Source organism: Enhydra lutris, unplaced genomic scaffold, assembly GCF_002288905.1.
Source record: "Enhydra lutris kenyoni isolate GAN:26980312 unplaced genomic scaffold, ASM228890v2 scaffoldscaffold54, whole genome shotgun sequence".
NCBI classification, from domain to species: domain Eukaryota; kingdom Metazoa; phylum Chordata; class Mammalia; order Carnivora; family Mustelidae; genus Enhydra; species Enhydra lutris.
The window spans coordinates 3,567,270-3,590,290 of record NW_019154138.1 but is presented as its reverse complement, the minus strand read 5'-3'; the positions used below and the strand labels follow the sequence as shown (position 1 = coordinate 3,590,290).

At 45.6% G+C, this 23,021-nt stretch overlaps 1 protein-coding gene across 2 annotated transcripts in view; it reads left to right on the top strand.

The window, feature by feature from the left end:
- The first annotated feature begins 18,308 nt into the window (after positions 1-18,308).
- The window catches only part of LOC111157360 (bromodomain containing 7), a 35,211-nt gene continuing 30,498 nt past the window's right edge, over positions 18,309-23,021 (top strand). For both annotated transcript variants that reach the window (XM_022518704.1, XM_022518703.1), the window contains exons 1-2: positions 18,309-18,568; positions 19,033-19,241. In XM_022518704.1, coding sequence (XP_022374412.1) covers positions 18,520-18,568; positions 19,033-19,241 — 258 coding nt within the window. In that variant the 5' untranslated portion in view covers positions 18,309-18,519. The remainder of the gene's footprint in view (positions 18,569-19,032; positions 19,242-23,021) is intronic.

Sequence of the window (23,021 nt, the reverse complement as noted above, 5' to 3'; positions counted from 1 at the left end):
CAGAGGGCAGCCTTGCCTAGAGATGACGGTAAACAGGAGGTGGTCAGAGGGCTGCAGGTAGGTGACTCCTGCCCCAGCCTGAGCATAGCAGATACCTACTGCTATCCTCACTGCCAAGCCTTCTTCAGCCCCACCTGTCCTCAGCACCTACCAATGCATCAACTCACCGAATTAGCAGCAATGATGTTGGTACAATCTTTACCCCGTTTTAGAGATGAGGAAACCAAAGCTTTGGAGAAGTAATGGGTCCAAAGCCATAGGACTAGAAAGGGTCAAGCTATGCAACTATTCTACTAAACTCTGAGCCTCCTGAGGTTAGGGGCTGTGTCTTTTTCTTGTCTGAAGCCCCCACAGACCTAACACAATCACTATTCTGCTTAATGAATATCTCTCGAAGTGAGAGCAGGGGCCCAGCGGCTGTCCAGATGTGCTGTATCTTGGAAGATGATTCTTGGAGCCTTTCCTGGCTCTGTTTTGGTAGAAACTTGGGGGCCACAACACAGCAGCAGGAGAGAGTTTTAGGTTTGCAGTAGCTTGACAACTCTGAAGTCTTGTCCTGTAGGTCACTATGCCTCTTCCAGGACTGGCTGGTTGTTAAGTTAAGAGAAAGAGTACGTGTACTGTGGATTCATTCAACAACCCTCACTGGGCCCCTACTGTGGGCTAAACACCATGCTAAGCTTTGAGGGTGCCAGAGGTGAGAGTGACACCACCCTCTATGCCTACTCCCCTCCTGGGAAAAGAAATCAGTCTTGGCCAGAAAGAACACAGAAGTAAGTCTTGCCTACCGTAAGCGATAACATCGCCCCTCTAATCAAAAACGTGTATGTATGTGCTAAGGGCCAAGTGCAGAGGATTTGGCAGTAAACAAAACAGAAAAATAGACGCAGCTCTTGCCTTCATGAAGCTCTCAGTCTAATGGGGAGACTGATGATAAACAAATATGTCGTTGCAAATGTGACATTTAAAGGACAAAGGAAAGGTATAAAATGCTGTGGAAGAAACGAGAAGGAGATTCATTTAAGCAGGGTTTGGGGAGTTAACCTTTCTGGGGTGGTAAAAGGTGAGAAGGAGCCCACCATATGAAGAGTGTGGGAAGAGCATTCCAGAATAAGGGAACAAGCAGCCTTTATGGAGGTCCTGCATGGTAAGAGTAGTTTTCTGCTCTTCAAAGGACTCAAATTAGGAAAATTATTTCTGGAGTGTAATGAGTCAAAGTGAGTCATGGTGCAGGATGAATCAGAGAGGAGGGCCTGGGGCCAGGACAAAAGCTCAGGTTTTATCTGAGTGTCAAGGGAGACCACCGAAGGGTTGCGAACAGGGCAACGAAACAGTCGAAGCTCATCTACATTCGTAAAGGTCCCTCTGGCTGTAGTGGGGAGAGTGGATTGAGAGTGGCGCAGAATGGAAGCTGGAAGACATGGCGGCTCTCGGTAAGTCAATGTCAAGGGCACACAGATGAGTGGCTATTTCCTCCTAATGGGGGCATCTAGAAAGGCTTTGAGGAGGGGACTTTACCCCAAGGGAAAGCTGAACGGGCAGGGATGAAGAAGGCTGCATCCCCCCCAATCCAAGGTTTTCCCTCCTGAATAAAGGGGAAACTTTTGTTTTTCCTTTTTCTGCCTCGGGAACCAGAAAGAGATGGCCATTCGTCAATCAGTACCTTCCAAATTACCTACATGGAGGGTTAAACAATGACAACATAATATCAGCAGTTCCAAGTGTGAATGACTCCATGACATTGTAAAATTTGACATAAATAGATCCAGCTGAGCCTCACAAATTTTCTCCTGGGGCAAACAATGTCAGCAGTTCCAAGTCTGATCCCTACTGGCCTCTGAAAGGCAAGATCACAGCAGAGAAAGAAGCAGAAAGAGCTTCCCCCATGGCATTTACCCCAGCAAATGGGCACATTTGCCTCTCGGATGAGCAGGGCGAGAGTCAACCAGGCCAACCAGAATGTGATTAGTCAGAGTCTCTCTGCCAGCTCTTTATTGGTGACCAGTCTCACAAGGGGCAAGAGTTCACATTTTGTCAATCCTGTTGTGTTTGTTAAATACTGTGTGTTTTCATTCAACCAGGTATTGCCTGCCGGCCAAGTTCACACAGCAATGTGCCTCTAGGCTCCATCCATCTCAGAACAGTTCCTAGTCCTCCCTGCTGTACACATCCTTCTCTCGTCAGCCCTCCTAACTGAAAACCCCCTCAAGACAGGTAGAAAGCAGAATTTAGAAACTGTTTTTGCTTCTGCTGAATTGCTTTCCCTCCCCAGCATTCATTCTCCAATCCTGTGGTAACAGCATCTTAACATTTCTTGGAGACCTCAGCCAAGGCCACGTGGTTTAGGTGGCACCAGCCTCCTACTCAGAATCCAGGGCTAGATAAGAATTAGCTTGTCATTGAATTCTACCACTACCATAGCCAACCCCGCATCCCACCCTTTCACGGTGATTGATTCAGAATGGGCACAAGATCTAAATTGGCTTGATCAAATAACCCCATGACTTTCTGTTAGACCACTGGGGAAAGAAACAGTCTCTTTTCTCTGAACTGGATCTATGAGGATGTCAGCCTGGAGCTGCTGGAGACCATTAGAGCCTGTCTGAAAATAGGACAAGTGCAGAGGAACCAGAGCCAAAAGACAGAGAAAGCCTGAATCTTGTGACATCATTTGGGCTCCTGGATGTAGCATTACCTGAAGCTCAGCCTCATCAGAGGTGGTTTTCAGGTACTTCCAGACAAAAGTATTCTGACTATCACATGGTGACTGAACTATACAAGGGTGAGAATCAGACATCCTGAATTCTACTACTGTGCTTTTACCCTGTATTGTATTCCAGATGACTTTATCCAACCACATACCCAAACTTGACTAATATGTATGACTTTATTGGTTTACTAAGAGATAGGTATTTTAAAACATCTGATCACAACAGTATTTTATCTAACTGAATCACAGAGCCATGGAAGGACCCTGGAGATCATATCATTGAGTGGTTTTCAAAGATCTTTAACAACTTCGCATCTCAAAAGAAGTCATAAGCAGAATTCCTGTATAAAAGAAAAAAAAACAGTATCTTGTTAGTGAAAAATGTGTTTTATCTTTTCAGTTAAAATTTTAACATTTACTTTTTAGGATCAATGAAGACCCAAATTTTGATGTATTTGTTTCCAAGGTATAAAAATTGGTTATGTAGGAAATCAATAAAGAAAATCAATGAAAACAAAAGTTAGTTCTTTGAAAAGATCAATAAAAGCGATAAACCTCTAGCTAGGCTAAGGAAAAAAGAGCAAGGACAGAAATTACTAATGACATAAATGAAAAAGAAGACATCACTACAGATCCTATGGACATTAAAAGGATAATAAAGGAATACTGTGAACCACTCTAACCCTACAAATTTGATACCTAGATTAAATAGACAAATTCCTTGAAAGACACAATTTGCCAAACCCACACAAGAAGAAATAGATTATATGAATAGTCCCTTATCTATTAAAGAAAATAAATAAACTAATATCCTTCCAAAAGAGAAAGTATCAGTCCCAGATGGGTTCACTGGTGAAACCTATCAAACATTTAAGAAAAAAAAATTATATGAATTCTCTATACTCTATCAGAGAGAGAAGCAAAGGGACTACTTCCTAACTCATTCTATGAGGCCAGCATTACCCTAATACCAAAACCAAAGACATTACAAGAGAAGAAAACTACAGACCAATATCTCTCATGAACAAAGATTTTTTTAAAAATCCTCAGCAAAAATATTACCAAAGCAAATACAATAATGTATAAAAGAATTATACTCTATAATTTGGTGGAATTTATTCAAGGTTACAAGGCTAGTTCAACAATCAAAAATCACAGGGCTCCTGGGTGGTCAGCCGGTTTAAGTGGCTGCCTTCAGCTCAAGTCATGATCTCAGGGCCCTGGTATCGAGCCCCTCATTGGGCTCCCTGCTCTGCAAGAAAACTTCTCCCTCTCCCTTTGCCTGCCACTCCCCATGCTTGTTCTCTCTCTCTCTCTCTCAGTCACTATCAAATAAATAAACAAGTAAGTAATCTTAATTTAAAAAATCAAAAATCACTTAATGTAGTTCATTGCCTTAGTGGGCTAAAGAGCAAAAATAATATTCAGTAGAAGCAGAAAAGCATTTGACAAAATTCAAAATCCATTCATGATTTAAAAAAAAAAAAAACCTCTGGGGAAAGTAAGAATAGGGGAATACTTCTTCATCTTGATAAAGAATACACCAAAAAGCCTATGACTAGCTAATATCATCCTTAGTGGTGAGAACCTCAAAACATTCCCTCTAAGACCAGGTACAAGGCAAGGATGTTCCTTCTCATCACTCCTTTTTTTTTTTTTTTAAGATTTTATTTATTTATTTGACAGAGATCACAAGTAGACAGAGAGGCAGGCAGAGAGAGGGAGAGAGAGAGGGAAGCAGGCTCCCCGCTGAGCAGAGAGCCCGATGCGGGACTCGATCCCAGGACCCTGAGATCATGACCTGAGCCGAAGGCAGCGGCTTAACCCACTGAGCCACCCAGGCGCCCCTCATCACTCCTTTTTAACATCATGCTGGAAGTTCTAGGCACTGCAGTAAGAACAAAAAAGAAAATACAGATTGGGGGGCACCTGGGTGGCTCAGTTGTTAAGTGTCTGCCTTCAGCTCAGGTTACGATCCCAGGGTCCTGGGATCAAGCCCCAAGTTGGGCTCCCTGCTCAGCAGGAAGCCTGTTTCTCCTTCTCCCTCTCCTTCTGCCTGCTCCTACCCCTGCTCATAGCTCACTCGCTCTCTCTCTGTGTCAAACAAATAAATAAAATACTTTTCTAAAAAAAAGAAAATGCAGATTGAGAAAGAAGAAATTGTCTTTGTTCACAGATTACATGACCATCTGTGTAGAAAATCTGAATCAACCACAACAACAGCAAAAAAAAAACTGGAATAAGTGCAAGGTTGCAGGATACAAAGTTAATATACGAAAGCCAAATATTTTCCTATAAACTATCAATGAACCAGTGGAATTTGAAATTAAAAGCAATACCATTTATATTAACATCCAAAAATTGAAATGTTTAGGTATAAATTTAGCAAAATATGTATAAGATCTACATGAGGAAAACTACAAAACTCTGATGAAGGGACTCAAAGAACTAAATAAGCGGAGTTGTTCCACAGTCACTGATAGGAAGATAGGAAGACTCAATATTGTCATGATGTCATTTCTTCTGAATTTGATCTATAGATTCAATGCAATCTAAATCAAAATCCCAGAAAGTTATTTTGTTGATATAGACACACTGATTCTAAAGCTTATATTGTGAGGAAAAAGACCCAGAATAGCCAAGACAATACTGAAGGAGAACAAATTTGGAGGACTGACACTATTCTACTCCAAAGCTTACTATAAAGCTAGAGTAATTAAGACAGTGTGGTATACAAAAACAGACACATAGATCAGTGGAACAGAATAGAGAGCCTAGAAATAGAACCTCAACTCTACAGACAACTAATCTTCAACAAAGCAGGAAAGAATGTCCAATGGAAAAAAGACAGTCTCTTCAACAAATGGTGTTGGGAAAATTGGACAGTCACATGCTGAAAAATGAAACTGGACCATTTCTTTACACCACACATGAAAATAAACTCAAAATGGATGGAGGGCCTCAATGTGAGAAAGGAATCCATCAAAATCCTTAAGGAGAACACAGGCAGCAACATCTTCGACCTCAGCCACAGCAACTTCCTAGAAACATCACCAAAGGCAAGGTAAGTAAGGGCAAAAATGAACTATTGGGACTTCATCAAGATCAAAAGCTTTTGCACAGCAAAGGAAGCAGTTAACAAAACCGAAAGACCACTGACAGAATGGGAGAAGTTATTTGCAAATGACATATCAGATAAAGGGCTAGTATCCAAAATCTATAAAGAACTTATCAAACTCAACACCCAAAGAGCAAATAATCCAATCAAGAAATGGGCAGAAGACATGAACAGACATCTGGCAAAGAAGACATCCAGATGGCCAACAGACACATGAAAAAGTGTTCCACATCACTCGGCATCAGGGAAATACAAATCAAACCACAATGAGATACCACCTCACACCAATCAGAATGGCTAAAATTAACAAGTCAGGAAATGACAGATGTTGGTGAGGATGCGGAGAAAGAGGAACCCTCCTATGCTGTTGGTGGGAATGCAAGCTGGTGCAACCACTCTGGAAAACAGCATGGAGGTTCCTCAAAAAGTTGAAAATAAAGCTACCCTATGACCCATCAATTGCACTACTAGGTATTTACCCTGAAGATACAAATGTAGTGATCTGAAGGGGCACGTGCACCCGAATGTTTATAGCAGCAGTGTCCACAATAGCCAAACTATGGAAAGAACCTATATGTCCATCAATAGATGAATGGATAAAGAAGATGTGGTGTATATATATATAATGGAATACTATGCAGCTGTCAAAAGAAATGAAATCTTGCCATTTGCAACGACGTGGATGGAACTAGAAGGTGTTGTGCTCAGCGAAATAAGTCAATCAGAGAAAGACAATTATCATATGATCTCCCTGATATGAGGAAGTGGAGATGCAGCATGGGAGGTTTGGGGGGTAGGAAAAGAATAAATGAAACAAGATGGGATTAGGAGGGAAACAAACCATAAGAGACTCTTAATCTCACAAAACAAACTGAGGGTTTCTGGGGGGAGGAGGGGAGTGAGAAGGTGGTGGGGTTATGGACATTGGGGAAGGTATGTGCTATGGTGAGTTCTGTGAAGTGTGTAAACCTGGTGATTCACAGATCTGTACCCCTGGGGCTAATAACACATTATATGTTAATTTAAAAAAAAAAAAAAAAAGGAAGGGGGGTAAAAGAAAAAAAAAAAAAAAAAAAGTAGACAAATAGATCAATGGAGTAGAATAGACAGCCCAGAAATAGACCCACATAAATATAGTTAACAGATCTTTGACAAAGGAACAAAAGCAACATAATGGGGAAAAAATAGTCTTTTCAACTTATGGTGTTAGAACAATAGAACATCTACATGTAAAAAAAAAAAAATCAGAACACAGACCTTAAACCCTTCTCAAAAATTAACTCAGAGACCTAAATGTAAAATGAAAAAGTATAAAACTCCTGGAAGATAACATGGGAGAAAATCTATGACCTTGGATATGCCACTGACTTTTCAGATACAATACAAAAGGCAAACAAATTCATGAGAGAAATAATCGATAAGCTGGACCTCATTAAGATTAAAATCTTCAGATCTGTGAATCCTAGTAAAGAGAATGAGAAGATGGGAGGAAATATTTGCTAAAGATATATCTGATAAATGACAGCTATTCAAAATATACCATAAAAAACTCTTAAAATTCAACTATAAGAAAACAATCTGAAATAAACTCTTTTTAAAAAATTTAAATTTTTTAAATTAAAGCAAAAGAAGGAAAACAAATGATCTAATTTAAAAATGGGTCGAAGACCTTAGCAGACACTTGACCAAAGAAGACATATGGATGGCAAGTAAATATATGAAAAGATGTCCCATATCATATGCCATCAGGGAAATGCAAACTAAAACAACAGTCAGCTATCACTTCACACTTACTAGAATGGCCAAACTCCAGAACACTGACACCACCAACAGCTGGTGAGGGTACGGAGCAACAGGAACTCTCATTCATAGCCGGTAGGAATGCAAAATAGTTTGGCTACTTTGGAAGACAGTTTGGCAGCTTGTTACAAAATAAACATACTCTTGCCATCCAATCTAGCATTCGTGCTTCTTGGTATTTATCCAAAGGCGTTGAAAGCTTATGTCCGCACCAAAACTTGCACACGGAAGTTTATAGCAACTTTATCCATGTTGATGCAACCTTGGAAGCAACCAAGATGATCTTCAGTAGGGAAATGGATAAATCTACTGTGGTGATTCAGACAATGGAATAGTATCCAGCGCTAAAAAGAAATGAGCTACCAGGCCCTGAAAAGATGTGAAAGAATCTTAAATGCATGTTGCTAAGTGAAACAAGCCCATCTGAAAAGGCTACATCCCATCCAACCATATGACATCTTGGAGAAGGCAAAACTATGGAGACACTAAAAAGACCAGGGTTGCCAGGGGTTGGGGGGGGTGGGTGCTTAGGGAGAGCTGAGTAGGTGGAGCACAGAAGAATCTTTAGGGCAGTAAAAATACTCTGTATGATAATGTAATAATGGGTACATATTATTATACTTGTCTAAACCCAGAGAATATACAGGACCCACAGGGAACCCTAATGTCAACTACGAACTGGGTAATTATGATGTGTCACACTCCGGTTGGGGATATCAATAATGGAGAAGGCTGTGTCTATCTCAGGGCATGAGGTGTAGGGGAAATCTCTGTACCTTCCCCTCATTTTCTGTGAACCTAAAGCTTCCTTTAAAAATTATCTTTTAGGGGCGCCTGAGTGGCTCAGTCGGTTAAAGCCTCTGCCTACAGCTCATGTCATGATCCCAGAGTCCTGGGATCAAGCCCCGCATCGGGCTCTCTGCTCAGCAGGGAGCCTGCTTCCTCCTCTCTCTGCCTGCCTCTCTGCCTACTTGTGATCTCTGTCTGTCAAATAAATAAAATCTTTAAAAAATAAAAATAAAAATTATCTTTTAAAAAATGGTTATCTAAAGTATATATAATATATAATTGCATATGGGGGGTTTCATTACAGTTTTTTTAAGAGTTAAAAATTTTCTTAATAATTGGGATAAGTGAAAAAGACCCTCAAATCTTCAGATCTTTTCACCCTATTGAGCTGCCTTTATTTTTTAAATATTTTTATTTATTTATTTATTTATTTATTTATTTATTTATTTATTTATTTATTTATTTATTTATTTATTTATTTATTTATTTATTTATTTATTTATTTATTTTTATTTATTTATTTATTTATTTATTTATTTATTTATTTATTTATTTATTTAGAGATCGTGTGACCAGAGGGAGGGCAGAGGGAGAGGAGGGAAAGAGATCCCAAGCAGACTTCCTGCTGAGTGCTAAGCCAGACATGGGGCTCGATCTCACAACACTGAGATCACCACTTGAGCCGAAAATAAGAGTCAGAGGCTCAACCAACTGGGCCACGCAGGTGTCCCTACTGAGCTTTCGAGTCAAAACATCGACACAGGTGTATATCTGGTTTGTCAAAGCTCTCCTTTGGGGTCTAATGGTTCTAAACTAAAGGCTTCCTATTTCTTGTCCAAAAAAAATAAAGGTTAGGTATAAACCAATGTTCTACAACAGTGCTTTTCAAACTTTAATGCATATATATGAATTGCCACGGATCGTGTTAAAAATGTAGGTTCTGATTCCGTGATTCTGAGGTGGAGCCCAAGATTCTGCATTTCTCCCACGCTCCCGGGTACCAACAATGCAGCCGATCCGTGGACCACACTTTGAGTAGCAAGGTTCTAGAATACACAGTAATGGAGCATCGTGAATGTGCCTCCGAGATAAGGAGATAAGAATCACTACCAAACTCTAATCTGAAAAACAGGTTGGAAAATATCTGGAACAACAGAGTCCAAAATGATACAATAAGTGGCAGGATTATAAGCTATTTAAAATTTCTTCCTTATGCCTACCTGTATTTTCAACTTTATCTTTAACATGTTAATACATGTTAAAGAAATAAAATAAATTTAAGAAATAAATAAGCTTCAAGTTAAATCGCTGAATGAAGAAAACCCTAAAATATACGCACACATTTAAAATGAAACTGATCAGACACTGACGGAACATCAGAAGTAGCTCCCCAGAACCAACTGAGGTTCAAGGAAGAGCCTCATCCTCTTTCCATGGGACGTGCTCCAGGGTCCATGGCTGGTTTTTCAGCTCCAGGAACTTAGAGATCTGGGTGGCACCAAGCAAGCCCACAGCCACAGCACACAGTGGCTCTCTGTTCCCAGAGCAGGGTTTCTGGGACTGATGGTGGACCATGTTCCAAGCCCGCACAACCATTTCTGAGCTGCTGACGGTCTCCCCCAGCATCCCCACCTCAGCGTTCTTACCTTCGTGATTCGACTTGTTTGATCCACCCTTTCCAGCCCTGAACGGCCCCCTGCAGTCTGGTGCCACTTCCCTCCCCGCCACCCATGTCCTCAGCCAGAGCATCCTCCTGGCATGCCCCCCTCTCCTGGGCTTTCTCCTGCTCCGGGTTGCTCCTCTATCTCCTTTCCTGCTTCCTCATCCTTGATATCCACTGACCTTGATATTACAAGTCCTCGAAGCTCTATCGTCTCTGGTCCCTCTGTTTTCTCCTCCTGGGTGGTCTGATTCACTCCTGGGGTTCCCAAAGACATCCTTAGACCAAAAGTCTATTTTCAGACAGACCTAGCCTCCCCTCTGAGCCCCAGACACAGGCACCCAACATCCTACTCAGCATCTCCTCCTGGGTCACTCACAGGCATCTTCAGACTCTTCCTCCTAAGTAACTCCCAAATGATCCCGATGCACCAGCCCCTTGCCTGCCCATAATCCAAGCGACCACCACCCCACCCCACCCCCACCACCGTGAAGTCCAATGTCAACTCCTAACTGCTCTCCCTGCCCTGTCTCCTAAACCCACAATTCCTTCTCTACTCAGAAGCCAAAGCCCTCTGGACAAAATGCAAACCTGGTCATGTGACCATATCCCCTGCCTTCCATGGCACCCCAACATAAAATCAAACATCTCCACCATGCCTCCTGAATTTCTGCCCAGCCCAGCCTTGTGTCTGGACACTGCCCCCAGTGTCCCCTCGTTTCTCTTGCTCCAGAACTGGGCTTCTCCCTTCTTTGAACGCACCCAATGCACCCAACGTTTTCGTGCCTTTGCATATGCTGGTCCCCGCCCCCTTCCGCCTGGCTAGTGGATGCTGCTGACGCCCCCCTCCGCTCACCTGTCCCCAGGACATGCCACCTCCAGCAGCTGTCAGTGTTGGCTGCTGAGGGCCCACAGCTGCCATCTTCTTCAGAGGATTGCCCTGCATAGACGACAGTGGCTCTGTGGGGGTCAGGAAAACCACTGGGCTGACCTCTCCGCCTGACCCCGGCTACCAAAGCCTGGCCCCTCTCCCCCAGGGAAACTTTCCATGAGGACTTCCCATTCCACATCCATCTCCCCACACCAGCTCCTTGTGACTGGGCTAGGTGGAGACCCCGACCTCCCTCTGCTTCTGCCCTGCCCTACCCTGCTCCTCGCTCTCCCTTCCAGCTGTTTCCAGTTGCCCCAAACAGACTCCCTTCAACAGATTGCCCCAACAGCTTCTAGGGCACCCAACCCAAGATGCCTCCCTTTAGGGCTTCCCCGGGGGCAGCCTCTGAACCCCGAGACTGTGTCAGTCTATTCATCACAGCATAACCTATCACCACCCTGTTGTGTTCCCTCCTGACACTCAGAACAACAGTGGTTAAATCCAGCTGACTCTTGAACCACTCTGGAATTAGGGGTGCTGGCCCCCCAACGCCATCAAAAGCCTGTGTACGACTTTTGGGTCCCCCCAAAACATAACCCCTAATGGCCTGCCATGGACGGGAAGCCTTAGCAGTAACATAACATAAATTGATGAATTAGCACGGATTCCTAAGTGCCTTTACATACGTGTCTTACAACCAAGTAAGTCAGAAAAAAGAATGTTATGGAGAAAATCATAGGGAAGAGAAAATACTTCTACAGTATTATGCTGTCTGGGAAAAAATCGCACACAGTGGGTCTGTGGACGCAAACCCAAGCTGCTCGAGGCTCAACCACATGTGTGTGTGCGATTGCCCGTTAAGTGTGTGACTGTGAACGTCACGCGGACGAGACCAGGTCTGTTTTGCTCTCACTGCGTTCCAACACTCGGCACAAGAGTGGGCATTCAAGAAAATAGGAAGAAGGGAAGGCGGGTGGGGGGTGGGGAGAAGGTGCTCGTGTTGCCTCTTTCCTAATTGATCACGGCCTCCGAGTTTTTGCTCCATCCTGGCAGTGTTGGAGTCCAAATAGCTTTCCCGGTTGTCAGCAGTGGGCACCATGGCGTGGACCTCAGACAGCTCCGAGGCCACAAGGGGAGAGGAGGCACAGGCCCCCCACATGGACAGCTGCCATCTGCGGCCTTCCTTTTGTTCCCTCAGACGCAGACAGCTGGGGCAGTAACATCTGTGACCAGGAGCAACCCTGCGAGTTGCACTGTCGACAGCCTGTCACAGGGAATCACCTCAGGCCACTGCATCCCCGAAGAGCCGCCCAGTGAACCAGCCTCGGCCCCCTCAGGGCCCTCCGCACCCACTACCAAGCTGATGGCCAGGTCGGCTGCCTGCCCATATCACCCAACTAGGCCACCTGCTGCAGCTGCTGGAGCCTGGGCTGGGGAGACACCTCCTCTCTCCCTTTTCCCCGGACAGAGGGCAGGGTGCCCCCTGGAGTACCCAAGAGAACCAGCTCTTTTCCTCACTTCCTTTCCGATCTTCCCCACTCCAAAAGGCCTTCATTGTGCCAGAAGCCTTTTCACTGTCCCTGACCCTTATGCCAACCACACAGGTGCCCAGGGATGGTTCTGCCCATTCCCCCAGAGAATTCCACACGCTTTGAGGAACACCAGCAGAGCCATGGTATGTGTGTGGGGGGTGGGGATGTTGGAGGCCCCCAATATTCAGGGCTTTCAGCCTGATGGGATCATGGGGTCGGTTCCCAGTAAGCCACTGCTTTCACCCATAGGGCCTGTGAAGAGTGTCCTCTGGGTCGGCCAAGGGAGGCCACACTCTACTCCAGCTGTGTCCCAGGGCTCCCTCTCCATAGGGGCACCAAGTTCCAAAGACCGGGCTGTGGTGGGAGACTGGCACATCTTAGAGTAAGGGGGCTGCTGAGGGCCTGGCCTGCCATGGTCTCCCACCTGCTGGGCAACAAGTCCTCTGCAGATATGCCTGGCCCTGAGAGAGCTGAATAGAGGCCATTTGCTGGGAATGCCACCCCCCCCAAGTGGCCTGCCTTCCTCACTGCCTCCCTCCTTTTCCTCCTCAGACTCCCTGGGAGGCCACCTGTCACCTCCTGTCCTCAGCCAAAAGACCCTCAGAGAAGAAAGTGGGAGGGAATCATCATCATAAAACAGTATAATTCTTCATTCATTCATTCATCGGACAAATACTTCTTGAGGGCCTGCACTGAGCCTGGCTCTGTGGTAGGTACACGAGACACAGCCGTGAGTGATGCGGGCCCCACTCCTGTCCTCAGGGAGCTGGGAGTCCCAAGGGGGAGACAGTTGACTAACACACACAGACATGTGACCGATATGTAACATGATGTTGGGGCCCACGTGTGCCATGAAGAGAGCCAGAGCCACATAGGGTGAGGGGTCAGGAGGCACTGCTGTGTATCACTGGCCCAGAAGCTTCTCTGAGGCAGCCCCCTGGACAACCACGATGCTTTGAGGGCAGGATCCAGGCCAGGAGTTGAGGGGAGAGTGCTCTAGGCACAGGGAAGAGCAGAGGCTGAGGTCCTGGGGCAGAAGCAGGCTTGTGAGGCAGAAGCAAGTGAGGAGAACAGTGTGGCCAGCCTCAGTGATGGGGGAAGGACGTGGGGCTGGAGAGACAATGGGGGCCAGATCGGTCCTGGAAGCCAAGGTAAGGATTTGGCTTTGACTCTGAGTGAAATGAGAAGCGATGAAACACTTTTGAGCAGGGAAATGACAAGGGAAGTGGCAGAGGCCCCCAGGTGCAGGAAGGGGTTGGGTGAGACTAAGCAAGATATAGAGCCACCCCTGTCTTCTCCTGAGACTGTCCTCTTCCTTTCCAGCCAATAAGGATGCATGAGAGAGACAAGACCGCATCACTTTATGGGGAACAACTAGCTCCTGCCACAAGAGGCATACCCTCACAGCCCAGGTCAGAAGCCCACCCCCCACCCCACCCCCACCTAGGAGTCATGAAACCTGCAGCTCCACCACAACAGCCCTCTTCCACCCCGTGCAGCGGTCATCTGTCATTGCCTGGGTTCTCTTTGTCCACTTAGCCTCCCGGGATCCCAGAGATCCTTAAACAGCAATTAGCAACTGTTTCCATGCTTTGCCTTATCTTCTGATCCTCTGGGTGCACAAACATCCATTCCTACCTGTTTAGACGAGTATATGAGTCCTCTTGGGGAATTTATTTCCATCTGACACTATTCCCGATAGGCAGGAAGAAACTTCCGAGGTTTCTGGCCCTCTTTTCGAAGAGCTGTGTGGGCTACCGATTAGAATGTAGCATTGGGAGGGAGGCGGACATGGATTCAGATCCCAGGCAGGCGAGCTGCGTGACCTCGGATAAGCCACTTGACTTCTAAAGTCTCCAGTGTCCTCATCTATGGGACAAAGACAAGAGTGTTCCTCTCACTGGGCCAGGAAAAGGATAAAAGGAGATAGGTAGTCTGTGCAAAACTCCAGGCAAGTACCCTGCACAGGCAGTGATTCATTTGCTGTTTCTTTGGTCCTTATGGAGATAGGCAGCAGGCTTGGAAAGTTCCCCGTTTGGGATAATATTTGTATAAGCTACCTATCGCTGTGTAACAAATTCCCCTAAAATTTAACGGTTTAAGTGAACACACATTTGATTATCTCATAGTTTCTGTGGGTCAGGAGTGTTGACCATAGCTTACCTGGGTCTTCTGCTTCAGGGTCCCTTGAATGCTGCCATCAAGGGAGAGGCAGGGTTGAGGCCTCATCTGAGCGCTCCACTGAGGAAGGATTCACTTTGAAGCTCAGGGGGTTGTTGGCAGAGTCAATGGCTCAGGGGCTGCTGGGCTGACAGCCTCCATCCTTGCCGGTTGCTGGCTGGAGGCTGATCTCAGTTTCTTGCATGTGAACCTCTCCAGAGGCTTCCTCAAAGTATGCAAGCCAAGAAGGCAACGTAACTGGCTGGCAAGACAGAAGTTACCGTCTTAAGTAACTGAATCACAGAAGGGACATCTCATCACCTTTCCCCATGGGCTAGAAGCAAGTCTCTAGGCCCTTCCACACTCAGCTGGAGACCATAAATACCAGAGGCAGGAGTCTCCAGGGGTCACTTTAGATTCTGCCCTACACCGAAAGTTTCCATTCAGCTCTCGTTTTCTGGTGACTTTTATGTACCAGGCACTGTCCTGGAGCCAGGAATTTTTTTAAAAAGTGGATAAGTCAGGGTTTCTATCTCTCAGGAACTTCTGTGAGGTGTTTTCTGTTTCAGGCTCTTACTCATTTTTTCACTGTTAGGAACACTTTGGGACCTGTGTAGGATCTCTGTTGAGGGGAAGAGGGTAACTACTCACTCCATAATGGGAATGAGTTCACTAGACCCTTTTCCTCCATCCCAGGCTGGTCAGAGAAAAGAAAGACACACACACACACACACACACACACACACACACACATACACACAGTGAGCTAGCTCTGAGGGGCATTTGCAGAGAGTAGTAGCCATTATGCTGGGTGTTATGTCATTATGCTAGGAATGAAGGGAGTGAGACCAGCCCCCTCTCTGGGGAAACACACCAGGGGATGGCAAGCAAAGAGGTAAACTCAGATTACAGCAGAGGCAGGACTCTGGGGAGGAGGGAGTTGGTATCACAGTTCCCCTTAAAGAAAAAGATGATACCCAATGACTGAGAAGCTGAACCATTGCCCTGTATTTAGTGGGCAATGGTGGCTTGATCTCAGAGCAACTGAAGTTTTCTTCCCCAGCACAACCTCTCTTCCCCTACTCTGACCACATCGCTGATGCCCGAGAGGCCTGTTACAGAGAGGTAACAGACACAAACTTCTAGCCCTCATGAAAAAGCAGCACCCTTTGTTCAAGGAACCTTATCTTTCCTGGCTAACCCTGAGGGTCTGATGGGGCCTGGCTGTCACAGACTCTAACTCCTCTTGGCCCTGGGGGCAGACTTGGTACCCAAGTTGGATCAATCTCCCATTCCCCAGCCCATAAAATATGTGACCCAATCCAAGGCAATCAGAGCCCTTCTCTAGCATTTCTTCCTCGGGGAAACTGACAGAGAATAGACTATTGACCCAGTTAATCTGGAAACAGCTACTGGTAACCATGTTTTCAGCCATGGGGTGGGTGGGGGGAGAAATGGAGCCTAATGTACACAGAGACAAAACAAAGAGAGACAAAGAGATACCAGATAGCATCAGATCCCTGGTTCCCATCTTCAAGCTTTACTTGAAAATCTTCTTACTTGGAATCTTTTTAGTTTTCCTGAAAAAATTCAAACTGGCCTGAACTAAAATCTCCCATTTTACCATTGGAATTCAAGCTAAAGCTACAAATCTTCCTGGAAGATATGATCCAGAGGTCCAAATTCTTACTAAAGTGTAAATGACTAAGATCCTTTATTGAGAGAAGGCTGTGATTATGGGTTTAGTTTAAAAATACACAGGGCATTATAAAGTTAAAAGTAGAGACAGTCAAGGCATCTTCCCCATATTCATATGAAAAAGAGCTTGTGTTTCAAATTCAGAAAACCTGAATGTGAGTCCAGGCTTTACCACTAACTGGCAACCTACCTCATTTCTCTGGGCATCCATTTCTCATCTTCAAAACGGGAATAAGCATGTTTCTGTGATTCCTATCTTATGAAATTGTCATGTGGAAAAATATCAACATTATATTGCTTCTTTGCAGCCAACATCCCTGCATGTGTTATAATAAGTACATCTTAATACTATATTTGGCTAAATACAATATATTTGGCCAATGAGCAGAAATGTGAATAACAGCTCTCCAGCAGGGCTCAGCACCTGAGGGTAAGAGTGACTGAGAAAGGCTTAGAACAACATCAAGGAGTAGATGCGCATCTAAGAGCAATGCTGTTAGTGTGGATTCTTAGTTGGTATGGCTCTAATAGATACATTTTCATCATTTTTTTCAAGTTATTTTCTAACTTGTATTTCAATCTTTTTCATTTAGAAAAAAAATTAACATTGGGGCCCTGGGCGCTCCGTCAGTTAAGAACCTGACTCTTGCTTTCAGCTCAGATCATCAGGGTCCTGAGTGGGAGTCCCATTTTGGGCTCCATACTGAGCGTGGAACCTGTTTAAGATTCTCTGTCTTCCTCTCCCTTCGCCCCTCCCCCTGCTCCTGCTCTCTCTAAATAAATAAGTAAATAAATAAAAGCTTTTAGGGGCGTCTGGGTGGCTCAGTAGGTTAAAGCCTCTGCCTTCAGCTCAGGTCATGATCCCAGAGTCCTGGGATCGAGCTCCGCATTGGGCTCTCTGCTCAGCGGGGAGCCTGCTTTCCTTCCTCTCTCTCTGCCTGCCTCTCTGCCTACTTGTGATCTCTGTCTGTCAAATAAATAAATAAAATCTAAAAAAAAAGTTAAATAAATAAAAGCTTTTAATAATTTAACATGTACATGAAAAATTTTTCAAACAATAGGGAGAAGCATAAAACTAAAACTAAAACAGTCCACTTTCACCCTACCAGAACCTTTTCATCCAGACGTCAACGTTTATTTCCATATATGAGTTTTACCAAAAAACACTCGGTTTCATATTTTTTTATGTTGTTTTAGTTAGTTTAGTTACAGTTTTAGTTACAGACCCAGCACATAAGGGTTTTTGTTTTATTTTGTTCTTAAGATTAGAATCCTTCTAGTTACCCATGTGCTGGATTTGTGGGATCTGGCATCTAGTACAAGGTTCAATAAATATTGTCAAAGGGAAGACAGAAACAAGGGGGACAGGGGTAGAAGTGTGGAGTCAGGGAAGAGGGAAGGATGATAGAAAAAAAAAAGAGTGGTAGGAAGAGGGAGGGAAGGGAGATAGAGAGGAAAGGAAGAGAGGGAAAGAGAGAGGAGGGAGGAAAGAGGGAGGGAGGAAAGAGAAAGGAACAGAGAGGACGGAAGGGAGAGATGGAAAGACTGGCGGACAGACAGAAACAGTTGGAGAGAGGATGGGAGAGACAGAGAGACAATGAGACAGAGACAGAGAGAGGAAGGGAAGGAGAGAAAGAGGGAGACGGACAATCAGATCGACAGAGACAGAAAAACGGAGAGAAGGACGGAGGGAAGAAAGAGAGGAAGGGAGGAAGAGAAGGTAGAAGAGAGAAAGAGAAAGGTGAGGAAGGAAGAGAGAGGAGAGGAGAGAGGCAAGAGATTCTGAGCAGTGAACCCCGCCCCCGGCCCGGTCTCTGCCCCCGGACTCGGACTCTTCCCCCCGACTCGGACTCCGCCCCCGACCCGCGGGTTGCAGAGCCACCTCCAGCCGCCAGGGGCCGCCACGGGCAGCAGACAGCACCCAGCGCGCGCGGCGGGCCCTCTCTCCCGCCTCCGCGCCGGCCGCTCGCAGCCCTGCCGCCGCTCTCGGGCTACGGTCGGGTTTCGCGCGCCGTCTTCTCGTGAGGGGCCTCGCGCCGCCCGGCGCACGCCGTCCCCCTGCCTCGCGGCGCGGGGTCTCGCGGGCCCCGCTCCCGCCCTCCGCTTGCCTGGCCCGGACCGGAAGCGGCGCCGCACGGCCTGGGCCTGGCGCGGGGGGCGGGCACCGGGGCCCGGTCGGATATGGGCAAGAAGCACAAGAAGCACAAGTCGGACAAACATCTCTATGAGGGTGAGGAGTGGGCCGCGGTGCGGGGGCGGCGGGCCCGCGGCGGCTCCGGGCTTGGGAGGGGGGTGGGGGAGGGAGGAGGATCCTCGCTCCTTCGAGACCACTCTCGAGCTCCGGAGGCGGACCGGGGACCGCACCTCCCACGGGCAGGCCGGGACCCGCGAAGGGGGCGCGGCCCGCCGGAGGCAGCGCATACCCCAGGCGGGGGGCCGCATTCGAACCCCAGATCCCTGGTCCCCGGCGGGGCTCTTGCCGGGAGGTGTGAGACGGCGCCCAGAGGCCCGCAGCGTTCGGGACACCCTCGGGGCAAGTGTCCGTCAGTCAACAGGTGTTTCGCGGGGCGCCCACTGCGTGCCCAAAGCCGCCGCGGCCGTGGCGCCCCTTCTCCCTCTGCCCACGCTGCCTCTGCATTGTGGACGCTGCCCCGCGCGTCCGCCGGTAATCCAGGCTCTCTCCTTTTGTTTAAGAGTATGTAGAGAAGCCCTTGAAGCTGGTCCTCAAAGTGGGAGGGAACGAGGTCACCGAGCTCTCCACGGGCAGCTCGGGGCACGACTCAAGCCTCTTCGAAGACAAAAACGATCATGACAAACACAAGGACAGAAAGCGGAAAAAGCGAAAGAAAGGAGAGAAGCAGCTTCCAGGGGAAGAAAAGGGAAGAAAACGGAGACGAGTAAAGGTAAATGTCGTTGCGTGGCTTCCGTGTTGCTGGGGGTACCCCTTTTCAAGAGTTCCCGCCGCCCGCTGGCAGCCTCACTTTCTTTTGGTGTCTAGCGAGACTCTAAAACGCCTGTAAAGTCAGCCTTGTTTGGAGGCGGAGCGGGGCAACACAGAAACACGAATCACCTGTGAGTTTCAGCAACTCTCGATTTAATTATACTCTTAGTTACTCTCACAGCCGGTGAGCGAGCAGCTAAGTCCTGAACTTCAGGAGCAGTGTCAGAGTATTTTCTCCACCCAGGAAAGGTAAAAGTCATGCTCAGAAAAGCCTCAGTGTTGGAGCTTTGTCAAAAATCATCAGGACAGGGGCCCCTGGGTGGCTCAGTGGGTTAAAGCCTCTGCCTTGGGCTCAGGTCATGATCCCAGAGTCCTGGGATTGAGCCGTGGAGCCCTGCATCGGCCTCTCTGCTCAGTGGGGAGCCTGCTTCCCTTCCTCTCTGGCTGCCTGCCTCTCTGCCTACTTGTGATGTCTGTCTGTCAAATAAATAAAATCTTTTTAAAAAAGAAATCAGTTCAGAAGTGAGTGGGATCTGTCGGGGTTCAGATTTTGTTCTGAAGTAAATACTGTGATGCCAGATATATAATGAGCAGCTTTGATCTTAAAGCTTGAGTCTGTTGAAGAGAAAATTCGATCAGAGACCTTTAAGGGATATGACACACCAGTGATAAAAATGAGCATTTTAACCATTTGCAGTTAATAGGAAAAAGGAGGAGGGGAGTAGGTGCTATTGGTTCACAAGTGGGACAAAATAATAATAATTAACTTTCATGAATGATCATACACATATATCTGGAATTTTCCTAGACTTCTGCACTTCCCAGATTTAACCTGTCCCTGAGTGACTTACTAAATCCATTACTAGGTCTTGAGAATAGATTTCCATAAGTTAGCTTTGTAATTTTTCTTGTTTATATGTACCAGCAATGTTCTATTCCATGTGATTAAACACATGGCAAGTCACTAAATCTTAGAGACTCTTTAGAATTTCTTAAATCAGTTATTTTTCAGCCTTAATTTTTAGTTGCCTTTGGCTAGGCTGTGTCAGTGTATAGAACTATCTAATGTTTTCTTCCATATGCTGTATGCATATGATTTAAGAGATTCAAGCAATACAGAAGTGAATAAAAGGAGGGCAATAAATTTTCCTCACCTTAGTCCCTCACATAGTCTCTCTCTCTTTTTTTTTTTAATTATTTTTTGTTATTTGTAAAGTAGTTCTTGAACATATTTTTTTAAAAATTAAGAGTACTTCAAGGCTTTTAACACAAAAGCAGTGTCCTACCCCAGCCTAGAGTTTTACTTCCCAAACTTTTCGGGGTTTTTTTGGGATATCTGTCTTCTTTTTTAAATGTAGGTTTATGGTATTTCCTGATTTATCGGTTTACATCTTTTACAGATCTCTTATAGAAAATGAGAATTTAAATTAGCATTCTAATACCGCTTCCTGTCCCCAGTTTCTCTTCCTCTGTTCTCCCAGTATAGGTACACCACAGTTGTTGGTTAAATCAGTATTCACTGTTTAATTATTGTTCACTGATGGCAAGTAAAATAAATACAGATCTGGTCTTGGTCCCTCGTTAATTACTTCATTGGTTTGGTAGTCATGTACCAATTCTTCCCCAAATTTTTTTTTTAATATTTTATTTATTTATTTGACAGAGAGCGAGGAATCACAAGTAGGCAGAGAGGCAGGCAGAGAGAGAGGGGGAAGCAGGCACCCTGCTGAGTAGAGAGCCCAATGCGCCTGGATCCCAGGACCCTGAGATCATGACCTGAGCCAAAGGCAGAGGCTTAACCCACTGAGCCACACAGGCACCCCTCTTCCCAAACTCTTGACAGATTTATAAAACCCATCTGATTTCTGTTTTTCACATTGCCAAACAGTTGCCCTCTTCTTGAGACATCCATCTTGTGGCCCTCTGTGACCTCCTGCTCTAGTCTAGATTATTTGTTCTCTAGGCCTTCTGGGACCCTCCTTTGCCTCTTTCCTGGATCCCATGTTATATTTACTCCCTTTTTCTGGTGGAATCTTAATTCTAGGAACTTCTAAGAAAGCATTCATAGGAGGTAGGTTTTTCTAAGTCCTTATGTGATTGAACATCTTTAGTCTACCCTAATATAGTCTGCTCCTATAGCTTGATAGTTCCCCTCAGCATGGAATTCCAGAGTAAAAATTCTGTCTCCTAGAATTTTGAAAGCATCTTCTTCTCTCATTGTCCTTGTTTTGTTTTTTAAGATTTTATTTATTTATTTGACAGAGATCACAAGTAGGCAGAGAGAGAGGGGGAAGCAGGCTCGATCCCAGCACCCTGGGATCATGACCTGAGCCGAAGGGAGAGGCTGTAACCCACTGAGCTACTCAGGCGCCCCTCATTATCCTTGTTTAATAGCACCCTGTTCTTGTTTTTCCCTGAGGATACTAATTGATGGGTTTGTTGCCTTTTTTTTTTCCTTGTTTTCTTTTGCTCTATCTCTTATTTCCCCTCAAGTTCTTCAGTTTATTTTCTTGGTCTCCTCTTTTTTACGTTAACCACATCCCTTATCTGTTATCTGTTGAGCCTTCCTAGTCTCTCTCTATTTCCATGGGCCGCACAACAGCCTGATGAAATACTCTGTGTCTAGACAGTTTGTCAGCTGGAGAGTCACTAAACAGAGACCCATTCATTTTGGTGGATCCCCCAGGTGTCTGTTATCCAGAGAAAAATCCCTCCTGAAACAAGGTTATTACCTGACTGCTGGTATTTCGGGGGCCAACCAGGGAAGGAGACTGAAGGTCCTCCCAGCCGCTGCTCGTTTTCATTCCAGCATCTCTCCCCACTCCTGACTGGCATCCAGTCCGGAGACTTTCTGGTTCCTGGTGGTTCCAGGTTTGAGCTTTTCTGGTTGCTGGGATTTGAACTCTTCTCCTAGGTGGCCACTTCTGCACGGAGGAGGTAACTTGCTGTCTGTGATCTGCACACTTCTCCACTTGCCTCTCATCTCCCAGGTGTGTGGGCGACTTTGATCCCCTGTAGTCTCTTCTCTACTTTGTTCATCTCATTTAACTGGTAGGTGAGGTCATCCCTTTTAACCACTTCCAATTTTAGTCCTGGCACCATAACACCAGCTGATACGCTTATGTTCTTTATTTCTTTTATCACTTACCTCATTCTTTTTATTAACTACATAGTATTTGGTTATATTGATGTACCTTATTTTATTTTATATTATGTCTAAATGCTATAAATAAAGCTGCAGTGAGTCTCATGGACACAAATCTCTGTATAATTTTATAAGGATATCTTCAGGGTAAGTTCCTGGAATTCTTCCTGTCTGTTCCAGCCACTCTGGTCTTTCTTGACTGTAGCTCTAAATGTCATTAGCCTTCATTATATTTTGATTCCATTGTAAATTAAGATGCTTTTGCATCCATAGTCTTACTTGGACAGAACACCCTGCAGAATAGGACAGGTAGGTTAGTTTCCATTTTATAAAAGGTAAAATGGAAACTCAAAGAAGTTAAGTGAATTTGTGCTAGGTCCCATTTCCCCAGGATTCAGGACCAGGGACCAGGGGACATTCTCTGAGATGTCATTGGTTCTATAGAGGCTGTTTGGGTCATCTCTTTTTTTGCAGGCCAGACGGGATGGGGAGAGGTGTTCTTTTGATAGTGTTGTCTAGGTAGGGAGGCTTCAGAAGGACACACCTCTCTGAGCTATGTTCTGGATCTCCAGGGAGTTCTAGGAACAGCAGTTGCTT